The sequence below is a fragment of the Ictalurus punctatus genome, chromosome 22, assembly GCF_001660625.3.
Source record: "Ictalurus punctatus breed USDA103 chromosome 22, Coco_2.0, whole genome shotgun sequence".
Lineage (NCBI taxonomy): Eukaryota > Metazoa > Chordata > Actinopteri > Siluriformes > Ictaluridae > Ictalurus > Ictalurus punctatus.
Window position 1 is genome coordinate 6481037 of NC_030437.2, and position 22637 is coordinate 6503673.

Consider the following 22637-nt stretch of genomic DNA (forward strand, 5'->3'; position numbering starts at 1 on the left):
GAAAGGGTTAATTTTCAAACGTCAGTGGGGAGTAGGATATTTATTTCTTTATCTAGTTGTTAAACCTGCTATAAACGATATATTGAAGGAAAAAAACCCCAACAAAACCCTCATATCTGCGTGTCCACGGCACCCAGTGTAGTGATTTGTCCACAACTGACATGATATATAAAATTAATTGAGAACAAGGTCTAGTACCTACAAATAAAAAAAACCCCACAGAATTAGATAAATTAGATAAATTCCTTTTCCTTTTTATTTTATTATTTTTTTTGCACAATGAATGACATGAGCAAGATCAAGTGTATTTAAGTGCTCAATACTGCACTGAGATGGTTGCACAAAAAAGTTGAACTTGAAAGAGAAATAATAAAAAAGAACTTTCTACAAGATCATGAACAACAAATATGACCAAACACATGCGAGCTTAAATGTATGTACATATGTACAGTGCAGTATACATATCTTTAAACGTGTGTATACACAGGTACACAAAAACATGAGGGCGTATTCCTACATACATTTATGTACAATGCATATGCTTGCGTATCTCAATATTTATTCTTTCCTATATATGTCCTTTAATTGCTTCTTTTTTTTTTTCCTCATATTCATACAATTTACAAAAAAATGTTTTATGAATTAAAAACTAGTTCTTCAAAAAACTTATCAAACAATGTATAAGATCTCCAAATTGAAATTCCATATTCTTCACAATTTTTGTGCATACAATCAATTAGGGCATGCAGGTTCAGAAAATGTAAAGCATTATCAAAATGGTCAAAGTACCTATTAAAAAACAAAACAAAAACAAAAACGCAGAATTTAGCTCATGTTGTGCCCTTGGTGAGTAATTTACCCTTCAATTAATACTTCATTTGCACTGGAATTTCTTCAATAGCATTAGAGCTTAATACATGAACATGTTGATAATATTCGGATGAAATTGATGTTTTATATGCGATCTCGTTCATGAAGTTAGAGCAGGTCAGGTCACAATATTTACACGACACAAAACAGCCTAATGAGTTATGATTATTGTTGAACAGCTAGAATGTAAAAGGGGGAAAAAACAAACACCTTTATTTCACAAGGCACCATTTTATCAGCTGGTAGAGAAAATATGAGCTGCCAAACACCTTGCTATTAACACCTCCTTGATAAACTAAAGACTGATGGTACTGTTTTGGAATACTGCTACTATATATAATTTGGTTTGCTTTTTCAGTTTAGCACTGAGTGATGCAGGTCTTGATTTTTGGCTAAGCGTCCAGGTGGTTTGAGGTGCCAATCCTAAACAGGAGACATGCTGAAGTGACCAATGTAGTACCACAGGCAGAAGGGAATAGCTGCCAAATCTGACTTGGCTCTAATGCACCATAAGTCATTCTCTGATTCCATGTTCTGCTCGGACAAAATGTTCATTTAAGCTGCGCAGACTTCGGCTCTGGGCTACGGTGTGTTCAAATTTCCGGCATTATTCTTAACAAGAAGCGCCAGCCCACATTGTGAGCTGTTCAGTAACAGACAGGTGATTCGACTATTTACAGGGTTTACTTTATTGAATGTAATGTAACATGATTAAGGCTCCGCTGCTCAGTGGCTGATTTTATTATTTTTTTTCTGCCCTAGGCAGCATTAAGATTTGGAAATAAAATAAAAAAAAATTATCAAATAAAATATTGATAGTCATTTGTTTGCAAAAAAAAAAATAAAAGAAAGAAAGAAAAAAAAAATACAGGTTACAGATCATTTTCCATAAGACCACTTTGACAAATTGAACTCAACAGTGGGGGGGGGACAAACAAACAAAAAAACCCAACGTAAAAAGTCATTTCTTCTGTCAATTTGCAGGTAGAACCCGATGCATAGTAATTTAGAACGCACGTGCCGTGATCTCTTAACTGGTGCTGGAACATTTGTTTGGACGTTTTGTACCTGTTTTTTGTATGTACTGTGGTCTTGTTTGAATTGTCGCGAGCACAGTTTGACCTTTGACAGTTTGACACACAGACCCTCCTGATTCAAATCAATACCGTTGATCAACATCAATATCTCACATCAGCAAGCTACCTAGAAAGCAGATCATTTTAATATGACTCATCTGATCTTATCTGCGTATGTGCGTCTAAACAATAACCGATCTAAGGAGCAGGAGAAAAGAGCAGGCATATGTACATTCATGACCATGTGTAGATACTAATAATATATGTGTAATTTAAGCATTATTTCTTGCCATTCATAGTTCCCTGTAGCTGAAATGTTATGGACTTATTGACAAACATAAGGCACATATATGAAACAACTGAGAAATAAACCACACGACAGCGCTTTCTGCATTACGACCAGTTGAATATACATTTCTAAAAGAGCGTAGAACCACTGCACTATACTGAAGCCTGGTTTCAGATGCTAAGCTGTATACAGTAATGAAGTCTAACATCTCGGATCCACACATTTCCACCTGTTACACTTTCTACAAGCACCTAAACCAAAATCCACCTATAATATGAACTACAACACGACTGATCCTTTGGTTGTGTGGATATCTAATACTGACCATTATGTCAATATATTTTATTACTTTATAAGTAATAAAGTAATAATATTTTTTATATTACTACTATGAGCAGGCACGTTCTCAAATAGACTCTGGAAAAGGCCACTCAGTTACTCTGTTTGCCAAGCAACTGACTGAAATCACCGATATTAACGGATATTACTAAAAATATTTTCCAGATATTGTTGGTTATTCAAATAAAAATAATCACTGACAATGTGTAATACTAATCTGTAATACATATAAGGAGACTGGAGTAAGTGCTGTGTTGCTTTTAAATGCAAGAATAGGATTTTTTTTTTTTTTTTTAGTTCCATGCATGATGAACAGAGTATATTGTATAATGTATATAGCTATGGTTTTTTGAAGGTTTGACTTTACACACTGCCATTGTCGAATACAATCCTTCAATCTGTGATGCATCCACTTCGTTATGGTGTGATTAATAAATACTGTAGGTTTCATTTGCATTTGAACACAAGCTTTTGTATGTCACATCTATGTCTAATATTTGGTTAAAACATTATTTGAATATTGTACAGTTTTCTAGTTGATATGGTGACAGTACAGGTAAATCTAAAATACTTTCACTTTGTAATGTTTGTAGATTACGCTTCTATGTACAATTAAACTATAGCCATCGGAGATAGTAGAAGAGTCTCATTCAATTCAAGGGTATTGCCATTAGTTCATGCCCGGAACAAACCTGAGCGCAGGCAAGTGTGTGTGTGTGTGTGTGTGTGTGTGTGTGTGTGTGTGTGTGTGTGTGTGTGTGTGTGTGTGTGTGTGTGTGTGTGTGTGTGTGTGTGTGTGTGTGTGTGTGTGTGTGTGTGTGTGAGATGACCAGTTTCCTGACACTGATCTTTATCATAATCACTGTGCTTTGACTTGAGAGAACCAAAAAGGCAAAGAAACCCCAAAAGTGCACAGTACTGTATTAGAAATTCAAAAAAATTTCATTTACACTTGCTGGTAAGATCATGGCTATAGCCATTGTTTCAAAATCCTTATGGGCTTTGGGAGAGTAAAAAGCTCAAAACAAGAACATTTCCATTTAAAAAAAAAAGAGAGATTGTGGTGATGGCATATACAATGTGAAAGTGGGGCACTTTTTAGACCACATTCATGATTCTCACAGAATGCCCATGAAGTACAGTTCAGTAGAGCTGATTAAAAGAAAAGACAACCATAATGCCTAGAAATTATCCAAAGGTTGGAGTGCAAGTCAAACTCACAGTGCACTGTTAATGAAACCCTTAATGAGAAGCTGGTTCATCCCTTCTGCTTCCCCTGCCTCGCCGTACTGGCCGATCTAGCTGCTCCTCTGGCTGATATTTAGGGTAGGGTTTAGCCATCTGTGGGGTCTGTGGATTGGGCTGTGCCCGGGCCTGGTGTACCACTGCTTCGATGGCATCTGTGATGGAGTCATGGCTGGAGAACTCTGGCTGGGTGAGCATCGGGCTGCTGTGGAGGTTCCTTTTGCCTGGAAAGTCCATGCACTTTTCCAGCACAGGCATCTGAGGCAAGAAGCCATCACTGGGAGCAAGTGTCTGCTTTCGCGGTCTCCCCCTCCGCCGCTTCACCACATTGTTGCCCGTCTTGGCCTGCCGCTGGAGCCGCTTGACCTTCAGGATCTTGTTGACGTGGTCTAGGCTTCTCTTGCTGGTGAGGATCTTGGAGAATGCGTGTTTTTTCCGCACATCGCTCTGCATCTCCTCAATCTCCTGCAGCGTGTACCTCTTCTTGTAGGAGCCCAGTTCTGTTTAAGAAAAGAGTTGTGATGGTTAAAAATTGCAGTGAAGAGTTACGATGAAGTGCAACAGCAACGATCTGTCAAAAAGGCTGAAATAGTAGAAGATCAAATATCAGATCAATTGAGGGCCAGTGGATGAATTCACCCATCCATGCTGCCAAATGTAAATAATAGCACACATGTTAGATACAAGTTAGATACTGTTTTTCCAAACTATATATCAATGTGTGACAGGCATCCAAAATGCATTTCACTACCAGACTGAAATGACCAAAGACAAAGGCACACTTATATTACATCCCATGAGCAGAAAGAAATATGGCACTACAAAGCACTTAACACTTGACTTGTGCATAACTACATCCATGCGTTTAATTAGCATGCATGGAGCCATTCCTCTAATCTCTCTATGTGCAAGCACCCAGAATTCACTTCTGTACTGAATAGACAGCACTGGAAGTGTGAGTAATAAACTAGGTGGCCTCAGATACATCAGTGATTAATCTACTGCCTCTCCACTTTGCGTCTGAGCCCTGGAAGGAAGCCCAGAGCACAGGAAATGTTGGGTTTCTGGCAGCCTTGTCTGAAATGAGTTCAGACGGCATAAAGCCGCATAAAATGTGTGTTCCGCATCAAAAAATCTCCCCTAGACCCTTCTGTCTCTGGAGAATGCACTCATTTACTTTCTCCTCCATGCTGAGTGCCAGTCCAACTGGTTAGGCATCCAAGGAAACAAATAAGACAATTGTGGAAGATATTTTGTCAGCGGTTTGCATTACTGGACCGGGATCAGTGCAAATGTATTTATTTCCATGTAAAAGATCTGAAAGACTTGACTCGCACTTAAACATCGAACACATACAACATTAGAAACTACACAAACATTATCAGCACGCCGTCCTAATATTATTTTCTTTAGAAATGCATAATAAGGTATAATATTTAGTATAGTATTTATTCTCTCTGTCTGTTCTCAACATATAATCAGCCACCGTCTAGAAGTTACTCTGAAGTCCAAATCAAATTCACAAATGAACTAAACCTGGATAAAGGCAACATACGCAAATGAGCAGATTGCTAAAAGATTTTTTCTAGGTCAATAACCCATGTCAATGAGGCTGCTCATTTGATTTCAATAAAATAATAAATGGCCAGCATGAATGGAAAAGCCTTCCCTCTCTGGCCCTGGTTTATCACTGGGAACCTCAATGAGTCTCTCCAAATGCCAACAAATCAAGGAGGGAGGAAAAAAGACATTCATTTTCAAAGGGAGTGTCACAACTCATTTATCCTCTGAAACCTCTACCTGCATCCTGCACACACTGTTTTCATTAGTGGAGCCAATTTATGGCCTCACCCTGCTGCTCTCCCACAACTCCAGTCTCGGCACATAGGTGGAGGCCCCATTCCCATCAGCACGCTAACAAAATTCCATTCTTTAAAGCTAAACCATTTTAAAAATGTGTTTAAAAAAGAAATACAAAGTGCAACATCATTCAATTGGCTTTTGCCTGTAGACCTTGTTCATTTTATTAATAGTCACTGTGGTAGAGAAATAGGAAATGGTTATGAGAAATGCGTAGAATAAATATAGCAAAGTCCCAGAGTTAGAAAATATGATTGTTTAAAAAAAAAAAAAAAAAAAAAAAAAAAACACTGCACAGCCTACTGTTCATAAAGACCTTGTAAAAACTGCTGAAGACGGGCCTAATTCATGTCCAAGGAAATCAGGATGCGTAAAGTTAAAAGAGCAAGCAGGCCCAAGGTAAGCAGGGTTTAGTATACTGAAAGATCTTTACATTCAGTTTCCATCAGCTCAAACTGGGCCATATGTGGAAACTGCTACATGACGCGCGAGGAGGCTTTCAAGAGCTTGCCAGTGGGTCATATTTCTCATCGAACTGAAATGACCACATCCACTTAGTTTCCTTTGCCAAATATCTAACGTTTAATACAAGTTACTGACTAAAAACTTACACGGAATTGAATTAAAATATCAGGCAATTAATATGCTTATAGGTGTTTTATGTATATTTACAGCGACCAATAAACATGAAAATTACCTGCTTCCTCGAGCCTAAAGACACTCTAGCATTAATTGTGGTATTTGGTTTACCACAGTTGGGTTCGCCAATGCTTTTCATTTAGATTAATAAAAATGAGTTACAAAGAGATTCTAAATGACTGACTGTCTTCCCAGGGAATGTATAGTAATATCATGAAGCTGTGGCAAATAGAACTAATTAATTCTAATGAAGTGGATGAAAATTTGTATAAATTACAGCTAAACATCACTTATCACTCATGTCAATGCAGACAAAAAGCAAGTTTAGTAATTTGTTATGCTGTCAAAACACACAAAAACACATCCTGACACCAAATCAGATGTAAACCTGAGCATGATGTGCACCTTAGTGCTCTATTACTGCTCCAAGGTGTTTGAAATTTAGTGGTAATTCATAGAAGTGGATGGTAGTACAGGCAAGGCAGCATGTGACTCATCTTCCTATTTTCCCCAAGGAGCAAAAATGTAATCTAACTGAGCCTTGGGCTTGCAATTCCCCTCTACTGGAGTAGGCTGGATTCATTAAAACGCTGGCTGCTGGCCAACTCTTTTAATATGGGGAGAGGGTTTTTATTGCATGTCAGTAGAAAGTAAATCAAAATGTGTGAATAATATATTTCTAAGAAAACCATTGGCAAGCAACAGAGGTGAAAAGGGAGGAAGGAGAAATTTGTGAATTATAGTTGTCTCCATCCATGCATTACGCCTGCCTTGCCAGATGTTCCAACTACAATATACAAAGTACTCAAATGGGCATATTTGTTTTTTTTTCTTTTTGTCTTTTTACATTTTTATGCAGAATACCCCACTCTTAAACACACCACGATAATGTCAATAATGTCGATCTCAAATTCAATTGTAATTTGCCATAATATTCTCAACTTCACATATTTTTTCTTATATTCATTAAACAAACAAAAACAAAAACTACAATTTCCTGACCTGTGATGGCTGTGTTGCCACAATGGTACATCTGCTTCATCCTCTCTTCAGTGTTGTTCTGAAAAGGTGCCATGCTCCCCTCATTGTATGTTGCAAACTCTTCCAAGCTATTCCTCCTACTCCGGATGTGAGAACCCTCATCTTGTAAGTGCTGGCCCTTGAATGGGTCCAGTGGCTGGTCCTGGTTGGCTCGCAGCCGTTCATGTGGTTGCTTAGTGCACATGTTCAGGAAGTTGTTCAGTGGCTCTTCTCGAGGATGTTTACAGTTCTGAGAGTCCGATAAGGACAACGATGAGAGTGTGTCTACTTCGAAGTAGTTCCTGGACGTCTTGGATGAAGTATCCATATTTTGCTGGCTCCTCTGCTTGTCCTTTATCTTAGAAAGAGGCAGGGCTCCACTAAAGAGTCCACCAAGGTTCTCTCTCTGTGGGACTGAGTGCTGCTCCTCCTTATGTTTGTGCTTATGCTTGTGTTTGCGTTTGTGGAGACAGACACTCGCCATGCAGCTGCTTGATGGATGATGAGTGTCACCCATCCTGGGAGAAGACATCTCATGGGGCATGCTCTTCATCCTATGTCTGCTGCCAGCAGAGAGGCTGGACAAACCACTGGAGTGGAACTTTGGTGGAGGAACCGGAGGCCGCATGAGATGAGTTCCTGAAGATCCAAGTGCATGGGACAGATACAAAGGAGGAGGATACTGCCCATAATACCCCATGTTCATCATACTTGTGGCAAGTGGCATGGCTGTGTAAGGCATTGCGTAGGGTGCATAGTAATTGCCACTGGCTGCTGAGTAGCCAAACCCTTGTATGAAAGGCATCTTTGTTATAGGTTCAGCTGATTTGGCTGGCCTGCCACGTCTTCTCTTTGACTTTTCAGAACTCCTGCGAAGATAGTGCACAGGATCATAGGGGTAGTAGGGCATAGGGTAGTAGTGGTCAAAGTTTAGGCGGAAAATGCTGGGGTAAGAGTTCTCATGGTAAAACTTGTAGCTGCGGTGGGAAATTCGGAAGACCTGGAACTTGGTAATGAGTTCCTCGAGGTCAGCAAGAAACTGAAGATCGTCCCTACTTGTTAGACCCTTTCGCTTCCGTCGATGTTTCTGTTTCTTGAGGCTTTCTTGGGCAAGAAAGTTTTCCATAGCCACTGATGTTGCATGCTTCTGATAATGCCCTCTGTTTGTTTTATTGGTAGCCTCCAGCACAGCAGCCTCTGCTGCTTCAAAACCACAAAGATCAAAGGAGTACCTCCTGCGAGATGCTGGACCTTTCTCAGTCTGATCTGATGTGCTGTTATTGTCAGTACCAATGCCACTATCACTTGGGATTGTCTCTTCACTATGGGACTCACTAACTGGAGACAGGGTGACCTCTTTGATAGATGCCACTTCAGACAGATGAGATGGTGAGTTGGCCATAAGTCTTGGAGGAGAGAGTTTCCAGCTACTACTGAGCAAGCCCTTCTGAGTTTTTGTGGGCAAAGCACTGATAGGCTGTAGATTTGGCATGGTCTTCAGGTCATGCTGGCTGGTTTCTGTGGTGGCATGGTGTGCTAGTCCACCTGCTAAGGACTGAGCTGAGAGAGACTGCATGACCCTGGGAGAAGGCATTCTGGTTGTTGATGATGAATTAGAAGGCACTAGAAGGTTCTCAAACTGACTTGAAACAGGCAACAAGTGCTCATCATTGGCTTTGTGCTCATCTTGCTGAGTCTGAAGCTCAGCTTTGGGCTTCCTCCCTCGTTTTTTGCCTATGTAAATGGTTCCACGTTTGCTGACGTTGATTTGCTTGCCTAAACGGGCTTCAATTGTCGATGCCACAGTTGACACGGCACAGGAAACTGGAACATTCGATTTCAAAGCCAGGTTACCAGTGTTAGAAGAGGACAGAAGTTCATTCAAAATGCTCTGCATTTTAACCAGTTTCACTTTCTTAGTTGTTTTCCTTTTAAGGATACCAACCTGGCCTGTTCTCTTACATTTCACCTCTGGTAAAGCTGGAGAATTATTTAAGGCCTGTTGCATTATTTTTGACAAATTATGTTTCTTCCTCCTCCTCTTTGAAGTGCTAGGTGAATCCTGGTTGATAGGACTTACAGGACTGGTTGATGTTCCTTCATGAATTGTCTCCACAGTAAGTAGTGGTTGTTTTTTAGGCCTACCCCGTTTTTTCTTTATGGGGGTAATGACTGTCAGACTGTTTGTGTTGGTGTATAGTGGGCTGGATGGTGTAATGGGGAAAGCAGAGGGTGGTTCTCCAATGGGCAACGCTGGATTAAGGTCTTTGTGGGGAGCAGAGTTCTTAGATTTCAAATAAACCCATCTGTCCTTGAACTTTGATTGCCTCCCATCTGCTTGCTTCTCTGGATCAATCAATGATTGTGGTCTCCCAACTGGGTTCTTCTTGTGCCTATTCTCAGAAATTTCCACAGTTGGCCCTGCTGCTGCACTCTCTTCCCCCAGCTTCTGTGAATCTATACCAAATTGCTTTCCTGTACTCAATTCCATTTTGTTTGCTACTTTAGGTTTTGTAGCACCTTGGTCAGACTTATCTTTCATTTCTACTGTCTGTGTTGTTTGTATGTCTTCCAGAATGTTGTTATCTTCAGTTAATCGTCTGCTTTTCTTCTTTCTGCTTTTAGGTTCATCTGTGTGATGAGGAACACAGTTTGGTACTGTTTTGAAATCACCCTCTGGTCTCTTCATTGATTTTTCTACCTCCTCCCTCTGAGTCTCAGTTTTTTCAGCGTTAAATAGTTTATTCTTTGTATTGTCTTGTGCTGTTTTCTCACTCTCTTTGTCAGCCTTTTTTGCCCAGGGCAGGTCTCCATTATGGGTGGTCAAAGCCCTTCTGCCATACTTCCTTTTGATGTTCCCAAAGACTTGCTCAGTGACCTCCTGCAAACCTCTTTCCTTGCTTAGAGAGGAGTGTATCAACATATTTGATTCTGCTAGTGCACTCATTGTTATATCAGCTGGAGAAGTAGCCTGTGAGTCAGAACCTGGACAAGTCATTTCCGAGGTAAACAGACTTCCAGATGAACCTTCTGTGACCTTTTTAACTTGTGTCTTTGAGAAGGGGGTGTTGACCTCTGACAGAAGGTTCTTGTTTTTGAATGTTGATTCTTGTTTTGATTCCGGATCTCTCGCTTGGTCCCCCTGGGATGTTGACTCTCTTAAAATTGGCTTTGTCCAATCCAGTTGGTGAATGTCAGTTTTGGGCTCATGTTTTGGTCTCAGGTTCTCCCCTAGGACATCCATCATGTTGTTGTCATTTTGAGCCACAACTCTGAAAGGCCTCTCATAGGTCTAAAAAAATAAAAATAAAAAAATAAAAAATAAAAATAAAAAAAAAACAGGGAAAATTATTAGTACAAAATAACATTTTAATACATAATAGTACACAACTTTTTCAAATTTGGTTCTAATGACAGATTGCATGATTCAACAACTCATTATTTACATTTATATATCATCAAATGTACATTCCTTTTCGTAGTAAATTGTCAAATTCTAAAGTCATGGATAGCAAAACTAAATGTTTGCTGTTTTTGGTGTAATTATACAGAAATATTCACATTTAACTATCACAAACAACACCATAACAACTTGTGCAATATTGCTCCTATTCCTCTGTTAGTGGGACACACCTAGAGGAAAGTATATAGATATTTTGCACTATTGTGCAAGCCTTTGAGAGTTTGTGGTTTGGACTGGTAGAAACGCCAGATCTGCAAGATCAGCATCTTGATACAACTATAGGTTCTGTAAAGCCATCCTGTTTTCAAAGCCAACAGCTACAAGCGGTAAAGAAGTTTAACCACAACTTTGTTTTTCATCAGGTCAGCTTCCATTTTACTGCAGCTGACATGTAGCAGTCTGTATTGTGGTTACAGATTAGCTTACATCTGGAGTCACATGGGTTTCACAGCCTTACAGTATCCCTTCAAAACATGCTCAAACATACTCTGCATTTTCTACAAAACATTTAAATGTCGGGTTGTTTGTTTTTGTTTAGTTAATTCTCCAGGTACAAAAATTGCGAGTGCTTGAAAAACAAACATGCAGGCAGACGTGTGTCTCACTTTCTCCAGCTACAAACAGCACTACAAAGAATCGATTGTGAAGTGAAAACACACATCATGGGTTAAAATCTTTGTCACAGTCACTTTGTGGCATGACTCAGATTACAACACAAGAGCATCATTTAGTGTCCCGGAGTCTCATGTGTTTAAGTCCCTGCACTGTAAAAATGACTGATAAGCCTGAAGCCTCATGCCTGCAAGAGTGAAATCATGTTTCTGTAAGCAGTCTTAAGAGTTGACAACCAGGAGAGATGAAAGCACTGTATGTAAAAATACAGTACTCACCACATCAAACTTGAAACAGAAATGGACTTAATTGGGATATTATGTCATTAATTTACACAAAACAGGCTTGATTTGTGACCTGCATCAATGCAACAATCATCCTGAGAACACCACCCCAAAGTGATGCATGGTGGTGGTAGCATCATATTGACCATTACCATGGCCTCATGGCTGCTTTGCTGATTAATGCCCACCTTAACTGCTCACTGATTTTTGTGGATGGCCTCCTCTAGGCAGAGTTCCAGCTGTGCAATATTTTCTATAACCAAACAATGATTGATACTCCTCCAGAACTGTGTCCAGGAATTGTCTTAATAGCTCCTTAGTCTTCATGATGATGTTTGTTTAGGCATGATTTCTAACAAAGTCTGGTGCCTTACAGGAGCTGAGGCATGTGACACTTTAATTTCATACAGTTTAAAGTCACACTAATTATGCGATTTCGGATGACAACTGATTACAGTAGAGCTAAATTAAGGGTTTCACAGCAATCACTTTTAGCAAAAAAACAACAAAAAAAAACAAAACGTCACCCTTTTTAAAACTACTGCTATTGCTATTGTGTAGCTTCATCCCAGTTAAGTCCATTTCAGTTCCTGATTGCAATACTACCAAAGGTGGAAGAAGGGGGTGAATGTAAGCCCGAGAGATAGTGTCTTCAAATCAAGATTGCGCAGTTTTAAGACATACCCACATCGGCTGCTTTTGACAAAGACTTGGCAGCCCATCTATAAAAACCTAGAGAGAGAAAACTACAGTAAACCACTTCCACTATCTGCAACTTCATTCTTTGACATTCCTCACGTTCGCAATCAGCATAAAGCAACTTCTCATCCGCCCCGTCATCAAAAGAATACAGGCAGGACCTTTATCTACCTTATGCAGCTGTTGCAATCACACTCAGTTATTACACACGCAGCATGCTATGGCAAAGTGTCCAAGGATGGCTTGTGTATATGTGTGTTTCAGGAGTCATCATTCAGTCTAATCTTCTCCAATATCATTCAATCATTAGCTTTTAATTAAAGCAGAGCATGCGTTAATGGTACGTCACCCCTCTGCCAGCCGTGTCCTTTTTATTTTTCCCCTCATCTGTGAGAAACTGCATCAACTTTCAGCTTCTTAATCCTGTAATCCTGGAAGGAATTTGTGATCTTGCTGGCCCACAGGATACAGTCTCGGCTACAGCATGCCAAGTCTCTTGGCTGCCCTTTAATTTGCCTAAATGGCATTATATTCCTCCTACCCGATGTTTCCACAGCAATATCAGTAAGATTGCGTAACATCTACATTGAAGATGGCAGGCCTGTTATTCAAACTCCATTAAAACCACATCAGTGTGAAGAGAGTGACATGAGATGAAGAACAACAGATTTCTTAAAGCCTTTCCCAGTCACTCTTATTATCTGATGATGATTTCCCTTTCCTCTTACTCACAATATCCTTTTCATTCATAATCTGACACTGTCCCTACCAAAAAGAAAGCATGTCAGGTGGGAAATAAATAATACAATGAAAGAACATGGCTCTCACAGACTAGTAGACTGGAAAATTAGAAATACAAAACCTTTTTTTTTTTTCTTTCCAAAAACAATTTCATACATAGTTTTCCACTGTCTTTTGAGGTGCTGCATCAGATTTTGGACTGTGATGAGCCTGCACATTCGCACATGTTGTGTCAGATATGTTGATACCCAGAGTCTCCCCAGCAATAAAGTACAGTCATAAATGACTTATGTGTTCTCTAAAGAGGACCTCCTATCTGTGGCAGACAGAAAGGCAGTTCTGGCAGGGCCACTGGGTTGTTTGGCTCAATGTGCTCCAAAATCATAGCGGCCCCCTGCTTCTCTCTAAGCCCATCTCTGGGAGATGAGTCAGACGCAGAGCACATAAACAGACATAGAAAAGGCGGCTGAGATTACAGTCGCTCTCAATGTAATAAGCTGCATTTGGCATGCTGTTGCTGCTTTCCTTACCCCCCTCCCGCAAACCTTCATTTTTTTGTCAGTTTTTGTTGTTCATTTTATTCCCCCCTTCCTTCCTATGTCCAGCCAAAGAAGCTGGCCAAAGCCTCATTGGCCTCTTGTGTGTTTGGTTACCAAGGGATACCATGAGTCAGAGCCACCCAAAATAGCCAGAAACGTACTGAGCCAATCATCACAACCCTCCCCAACTGATAGTCAAGCCAAAATTGCTCTGCCTCTGCTTAAATCCTATCCAGGAGAAGCACTGTCTTTTTGTGTTTCAGACCGACAGTCGAGCAGTCAACAAGCCTGCTTTCATAACACAACATCACCAGCCAAGTTCTGACCTTTTCCAAATACACATAGAGACAATATAGAGAAGGAGGGGGGGACAGAGATGTTCGTGATAAAGCAGACACTGGATTGTGAGGGTTCGTTTGACATTTGGCATTCAGGTGAAGTTCAGGCTTTTTCTCAAAATACACATGGAGTCAATATGGAACAGAGAGCGTAAAAAAGGCCTGTTTTCACATCGCTTGCTGAGAGATCCTCCCCTGTGTCTGTTTAAATGAAACATTAAAAAATTATTTTTATTGCAGCGCATTTGTCTTCATCTGTTGCCTTTTCACTTTCTCTTTATACCACTTCTTCATTTTTTTTTCCAAAGAATGCTTTTTGGTTAGTGTTTTTACGGAAGCCGCCCACAGCAGATTTTTAAGCTCGGCTTAAAATCATCACCAGAAAGCTGCAACTAAAAGGTACGTTTAACATTCAACAGGACATGTTGACATTTTGAGCTCGTTCGGTGTGTTGAGTGCAAGATGTTTAATCATTCTTCTTCCGTCATTAGTAATAGGTTTATTTGTGATAAGAGTTTATTAGTTAGTTCTCTGATGAAGAAGATTGCAGCAAGCTTTGAGATTATGTAATGACTTTGGGTGGCATTTCAGTTGCATCATGGGGTGCAGTAAAAGACCTTGGTGTGATTATTGACTCCAGTCTCTCAGTTCATGTAGATAATATAACTAGGATATTCTTCTTTTATCTCAGAAATATTGGCCAAATAAGAAATATAATGCCACTACAGGATGCAGAAAAACGAGTCCATGTTTTCGTCACTTCTAGGATGGACTATTGTAATGTCTGGATGTTCCGGTAGTTGCATAAACAAGCTCCGGTTAGTTCAGAATGCAGCAGTCAGAGTCCTTACTAGAAAAGAAGATTTGACCACCCGTATCTTATCAACACCTACCTGACCACAAAATACCACATTGATTATAAAATACTAGTGACCTATAAAGGTCTCGCACACCAGTACCTAAGCAAACTTTTGGTCTTTTATGAACCGCCACGCCTACTTTCATCAAAAGGTGCAGGCTTTTTGTTGGTACCTAGAATAACAACAGCACAACAGAACTTGTTTCTTACAAAGCCTCACAGTTATGGAGCAGCCTTCTAATTAGTGTTTGGGACTCAGACACAGTCTCTGTCTTTAAGTCTAGGCTGATAAACCTATTTTCTTAGTCAAGCCTTTTGTTAATAATTACAGTCTTAGGTGAAGGTGCAGATCTGGAGGATCCATGGGCATAGAGTGTTTCGGTAAACTGGGATGTTTGAATGCTGTTGCTCCCCCACTCTCACACTCAGTTGGTTCACGGTGGAGTGGCTGGCTGCTTTATGTTCCAGGGTTGCCCTCATGCCTGGTTTCCTTCTGGCTCTGCTTATTATTTATGCTGTCATAGCTAGTTTTGCCAATGCTTGCACTCTGTGCACAATATACATCCTCTTAAAGCACTACAGGATATGCGCATCCATAATACTTTCGGTCCTCTCAATCTCTCTCTGTCAAGCTACATATTTTACTCCTGCCGCCTGATGAGATGCCTGCCTTAAAGCGCTGCCTGGTCCATCCTGATACTCTACTTCAGCTTGGAGCCTCCTTAACCTGAGAATGACTTGCTGGATGGCCCCACGTGGATAGCCTAAAGTTTGCTGAGAGGTTCCTGTGTATGGTACCACCTAGATACACTAAATATGATAGCACATGCTAAAAACTATGTTCAAGTCTCAATCATTAAACAGTGGAAAAGGTCACCTGGATATTATACAGGGTGTCCGAAAAGTCAGGAACCAATGTGAATATGTTGAATAAAAACGTCAATCCAAATATGCTGAGCAAAATCCACAAAAACATGACACAGCAGCTTAGAAAATCCATAGAGCATACGGGTGAACATATAGAGCATATGTTGTAAATAATAAACACAAAATGTGTAGTTTTACTCTAGTTGGTTCCTGACTTTTCAGATACCCCGCCCATTTAAAGCTAAATACTGCTTATACTGAAGATCACACTTAGCACTGCTTGACACAATAGTATACAACTTCAGAAGAGTAATGATTTATATTCTCACTATCCACTGTCACCTAGAGGATGAGCTTCAGTTTGAGTCTGGTTCCTCTCAAGGTTTCTTCTTCATGTCGTCTCAGGGAGTTTTTCCTTGCCACTGTCGCCTCTGGCTTGCACATTAGGGATCAATCTAAATGCATATCTATATCTGGATATCTGTAAAGCTGCTTTGTAACAATGTCCATTGTTAAATGTGCTTATATAAATAAAAACTAATCGAATTAAACCGAATTAACAAAAATGCACGGGCTAAAGCACACAGACTGGCTTCATGTGCCGGTGGTATCTATAGGACCAAAAGCAAGCTCCAATGTCCAGGGCTTTGTCTCGGCATAGCTTGAAGAAGCAAAGCTAATTGCTCAAGTTACAGCATTTGTAAGGCAGTGTCTGGTAACATTTCGAGTGCGTGCTCTGCTGAAAGCCAGTGCTGACTTGTTCGATAGCCCTTACACTTCAGCAGCCCTGTTGCCTTCAGTAACACACACCTGGATAGGATGTCACTCACCTGATCTGGAAATGCTGTCTCCAATTACCTGAGGCATTTGTTTGAAACCATTTCGAGCCTCTAGACAAAATGCCAACCAGTTTCAACCAGGATCAATGTGACACTGATCCAATTGCATTCTCTAGAGACAAAGATCCAAACTGCATCTGCTTCGTTATTAGTCATTTCATTATAACCTGAAAGTCATCAAATAAGATTATTTACTTCATAGGGTATGTTCAGCAGCTCAAATGCAATTTTTTATTTTTTTGCACGGCTGAATTGAGCAGGACTGATTTTCAGACTTTCATGTTCAAAAACAAGCTGGCTTCAAGCCACAGATTTCAGGTTTTAGAATACACATACGTACATATCCTTATGTAAAAACTAATCTGTGATAGAACTAATTAGTGCTGGAATATTATTTTGAATATTCTATGTGTATGCATTCAAAAGCATACACTCTACTCGACTCTACTCTACACTACATATGATATATGGATAGGTGAGCAAATGTGACTATGGATCCAATAGTCAAAACATATTTTTGTAATTGTACAGTGCAATAAAAACAATCAGATTTAAGCACAGTCAAATAATCTAACTGCACTGTGTCTTGTTGATAAATGCCCAATTTACTATTATTAAATATTCTGACGTATATGTACATATATTTAAATATCATATGCTGCTTTATATGTGTGTGTTGGGCACAGAATAACTTTAATTTAGACATCTTCTGTAATGTTTAGGAACTAACTGCATCCATCATGTGAGACACTGACACTGATGAAAAGTCCTTCTTTTCACAGCCACCATCTAGCAACAGTTACATTTGATTTCAGTGTTTGCCACATTACCACTTCCACATGGATCGTTGGATGTATTTGATTAACTAAAGGTAACTGCAGTAAACTTCAAAGGTTTCTGGAACTCTGCGTTTAAGACGACCTGACAGCTGAGACATGTACAAACAGTTACACCGTTGTTAGGGCGTGACAAAAGTCATATTAATGCTATTATATATCGATGCACTATCCTCTGCTCTGACCTAATTTGTTTTCTCTTATTGTTAAAAATGGAGAGGTTTTTCCATGATCCTTTTTCATAATCTGCTGAGTCGTGAAATTTCAGTACACAACAACTAATCGATAAAATCGTTAATAATCGATTATGAAAAATCGCCGTCAACGAATCTCATTATCGATGAGTTGGTCTGCGCATGGCACAGGGTACATTTACTCACTGTTACTTCTCTTCCCAAAACACACATCGGAGAGCAAATACTAAAGTTGTGTCACAAATGACGTGCTATACACTTACACTATGCACTACGTACTCTACCGTCTAGCGTATGAATTTTAGAAAGGTAATATCATCTCAAATAGAACATTTTTTTTTTACTAAGAGGAAGTATAAGCCGCTTCCTAGTCGATGGCACATGACGTCATACACACGTAATGTGACGCCGCTAGCTTTAGATCAGGGGTGTCTAATCTTATCCGGAAAGGGCCGGTGTGGGTGCAGGTTTTCATTCTAACCAAGCAGGAGCCACACCTGAGTCTATTGAAAGCCAAGATCAACTGATTAAACAGGTGGAATCAGGTGTGGCTCCTGCTCGGTTGGAATGAAAACCTGCACCCACACCGGCCCTTTCCGGATAAGATTGGACACCCCTGCTTTAGACTAATACCCAGAGTCAACAACAATGACTTTCTTCAGTTTACTGTTTATGTCAACGTTACCTCTTATAAAAACAATGGACAAACAGTTGTGTAAAGTTTTTTTTAACACTCAGTTTGTGGATTTTATTTTAAATAAACGAAAAAATGGTACTGAAAGCTTGCCCCACCCCATCCAATTAATCGGGGGAAAAAGTATAGGCCAACTAATCGATTATGAAATAATCGTTAGTTGCAGCCCTAATTACATTTAATTTAATTCAATTCAATTTTATTCGTAAAAGAGCTTTTAAGAATAGATATTGCCACGAAGCACCTTTACAGAAATCCTAGGATACAGACTAGGACATAGACATTGGATAACGTGATTATAAATCACTTCTCTTATACAACTGTATACTACAGGGTCAAACTGTACTAGGTATGACTATACTGTGATGTGGATGAGCACAGGAAAGCCTTTATGAGTATAAATAGGTACAAATCTACAGTATCCGTTGAAACAAGCGTGAGACTTGGGTATGAACTGCTATTCAGAAGTGGAAATATTTAGGGAATCCATGTGGGACCATCCACATCAGCAGAAACACGGCATTGAGGTAAGAAATGACCACATAAACTCAGCAAAAAAAAAAGAAACGTCCCTTTTTCAGGAGTATTTTAAAGATAATTTTGTAAAATCCAAAGAAGCTTTACAGATCTTTATTGGAAAGGGTTTAAACGATGTTTTTTCATGCTTGTTCAATGAACCATAAACAATTATTGTACATGCACCTGTGGAACAGTCCTTAAGACACGGACACTTTACAGGCGGTAGGTGATTAAGGTGACAGTTACAATAAGTTAGGACACTAAAGAGACCTTTCTACTGACTCTGAAAAACACCAGAAGAAAGATGTCTAGGGTTCCTGCTCACCTGCATGAACATGCTATAGTCCTGCTGCAGGGAGGCATGAGGACCGCAGATGTGTCCAGAGCAATAAACCGCAATGTCTGTAATGTAAGACGCCTAAGACAGTGCTACAGGGAGACAGGAAGGACAGCTGATCGTCCTTGCAGTGGAAAATTACATGAAAGCGTGTGTCCGCCCCCCATACGTGATCGAGAACTTACAAAAGCCTTGGGGGAAGAGTGGAGGAACATCTCACAGCAAGAACTGACCAATCTGGTGCAGTCCATGAGGATGAGATGCTCTGTAGTACTTAAAGCAGCTGGAGTCCACCAGATACTGACTGTTACTTTTAATACTGACCCCCGCTTTGTTCAGGGACTCATTATTCCATTTCTGTTCCTCAAATGTCTGTAAATCTTCTTCAGTTTATGTCTCGGTTGTTGAATCATTTTATGGTAATACAAATATTTACACGTTAAGAAATTTGCTAGAAATAAAAGCATTGAATGTCAGAGGATGTTTCTTGAGTATATTCACATAAAATTCATTAACACTATGATTTAGTTGTATTCCACCACAGTCAGCAAGTTTGTTGCAAGGCTTCCTGTGGACAGGAGATTTCGAGTTGTGACCTAGCCATCCTTGGAAGTCCTAGAGAGCACAATGAACCTGATTAATACTTCCATCCAAACAGGCTTCAGAATCCTTTTGACCATCATAAAGTGACTTCGGAGAACGCTAAGCACGGCAGTCCTGCCCTCTGGGTGAGAAGCATGGCATTCATAGTTCTCTTGTAGATAAAAGCGACACTAGCCAGTTATACATACAGAAGAGGACAGCTAGCAGTCTCCTCTAAGCATGTTCACCTATCCTACGACTGTGCACAAGCAGCAGTCCAAAGATTTCTACTGGCTTCATGCATCTGAGGCAAAGTCGGTGGTAGGTGAACCGCAGTAGGTTAGACTGCAAACTAGTGGCTAGGAATATTGATTATAGGACTAAATAGAACTAAACTGGTGTGGGGGGGGATTAGGTTACAAATCCCATTCTCTTAGTTAAAAAAGTGTTTGGCTGATTTGAAAAGGAGGTGGTGAGTCAAATGCAAATGAACTCTCATGGTTCACCACCTAAATCTCTGCTCCGCAATTCATTAGCTCCTTATACTATTAGCCTCTGTAATTGCCACAATTGGCTTTAAAGTTCCACTCACGCTGGGTGTTTGTTGCCATCGGGACCAATAAATAATGAGCTGCCCTACCAGGCCCTACAAACTCATCCATACTATCTGAACTAAACAATTAACAGACTGTGAAGCTTGCATTAAATTACTCCAGGCGAGAACTTACAACTGAGCCACCGGATTTGCAAAGACAGTAGAGAAACTGGCTGTAGATTTTGTCCTGATGCACCATCCTTCAGCAGATCACACAGCCTGCTCCAGTAAGATGTCTTCTTACATGACGGCTCATTCTAGTTACAATATGTGCAACTTCTCCCAAATGGAGGCACATCTGGCTGATGACTGTTGGAAGGCAGAAAATAAAGAGGCAGCTTGTGCTTTCAAGCCCATTAAAAAACGTCTGAGCCGAGAGCTAAGGAAATGTAAAGCCGTTGCTCTGACAATGTGTCTGGCACAAACAAAATGGAGCAGCCAAATTGTATGAGGGAGGCTACGTGAATGTGTGCGCGAATAATAAAACATTTGTGGCACTCGGGCGACTGAATGGAGCATGAAAGGAAATAGCAGCAGTCTGATGCCAGGCTGACATGTGGCAGAGGCAGAGACAAAAGAAAATGCCATGTTTCTAGACTGGCCTCTGTTTTAACGGTTCCTTTTTCAGGAACTTCACCATCAGAGGAATAGTGTACAATAGCACTTTAACAGTAAATAGTACTGAGGTTAATACAGCGGGAGACTGGTTAGTATATTCAATCGGTGGGTCTCAAAGTGGGGGACACCAAGGGTCGATGAAGCACAGTCATAATTTTATTAATGTAGTTACAGGAGTGGAAATCCCAACCGTCCATTATCAACGTTTTTATATTTATTATTGAGTTCTCCTTGACTGGCCACTTGAATTGATTTAGTTTAATCCAAACCTCAATAACTCAAAAGCAAGCAAGTCTATAAATAACTTGGACCTCTGTGTTCGGACTATGTGAAAACATGTGTTCTCTATAACAGACTATACAATAACGATCCTCTAACGATAGACCTGTGATTGAGGAAAATGACTACATTACGCTTGTCATCAGATATGATCTGGGCAAGCCTGAGATAAGGAGATTTAATAAGGAGATTTTTCTGTCCACTTGCATTGCCTTTAACATGTCTCATAGCTGTCCAGTGTTTGTTGCGTCATCCTACTGCATTGTAGCATTGGACACAATCTCAGATTTTAAAATAGCATTTCTGACACTGCAGAAATTTGTTGTCAGCTGTCTTTTGGCGCTTTTCCACCGCACGGTATGGTACGGTACAGCTCGACTCGACTCACTTTTGGGCGCTTTCCATTGTGGATAGTACCTGGTACTTTTTTTTTAGTACCACCTCGGTCGAGGTTCCAAGTGAGCCAAACCGATACTACATGTGAGCCACGAACTGAGGGCGAAGGGAATTCTCCTTAACGAATGGTTCTGTATTGTGCCTGAATAAATGTGTCATTTAATCCATACTTTGCGTACAGTAATATTCTATTAATTGGCAATTATGTATCGGTAATCTCATTACAGATAAAATTACAACAAAAGGTTTCGGTCTTAGATTTTTACATCTCGCCTGTTAACCATTTCCAAACAGGCGGTTATCGCAGTCGTTCCTGTCGCGGCTGAATCTAATCTGACTCGTATCGAGCGCTGCGTAGGTTCTAGAACGGCGTTATTTTACATCCTTAACAGGGTCCGTGTTCAGTGAACGGGAAAGGCGTTTGGAATACGGCCCGACCGTGTATTTGTACAGGGCTTCGATAATACAACGTTATTCCTGCGTGAAGGCGAGTGGAAGATGGCACCCAGGTTGAGGCGGCGCTAAACTGCAGTGGAAAAGCAAGCTCGGAAAAGTAAAGCAAGTCAAGCCGAGTCGAGTCGAGTCGAGCCGTACCGCGCAATGGAAAAGGCCAACTAATCGATTCATAGTCATAATGGCACTACATCGGTTACTGTTTACAACGCCGCATTATGCATCCTAAGGCCGCGGATCTCACAAACAAAGAATTTATTTACAGTGCGTGGGTTTTGGCCAAGAATCGTACAGTGTAAAGTAGGCTTTAGATAAAGACCAAAACAGCAAAGTAAAAGTACCATGTAGGCCCATTCACTTTTAACCAATCTAATCTGGATTAGTCAGATTAGACAATAATAAACCCAAAGGTTTGCAGACACTATCACATATCTTCAGCAGCTCATGGCTGTCTCTTCTCTGATCGTTAAGTTCAACTGGCAGAGTGAGGTTCTCTCAGTGCTACATATCCTGCTGTGAAGTTAACTGTTCAAATCAGACATTAAGTAGCATGTT

The 22637-nt window shown here is 40.2% G+C and overlaps 1 protein-coding gene across 1 annotated transcript in view; it reads right to left on the minus strand.

The window, feature by feature from the left end:
* Positions 1–229: 229 nt before the first annotated feature.
* The window catches only part of setbp1 (SET binding protein 1), a 56976-nt gene continuing 34568 nt past the window's right edge, over positions 230–22637 (minus strand). Inside the window, exons 3-4 of the mRNA XM_017451524.3 lie at positions 7321–10630; positions 230–4319 (exon numbers count right to left, since the gene is read on the minus strand). Of these exons, the coding sequence (XP_017307013.1) occupies positions 3817–4319; positions 7321–10630 (3813 nt within the window). The 3' untranslated portion in view covers positions 230–3816. The remainder of the gene's footprint in view (positions 4320–7320; positions 10631–22637) is intronic.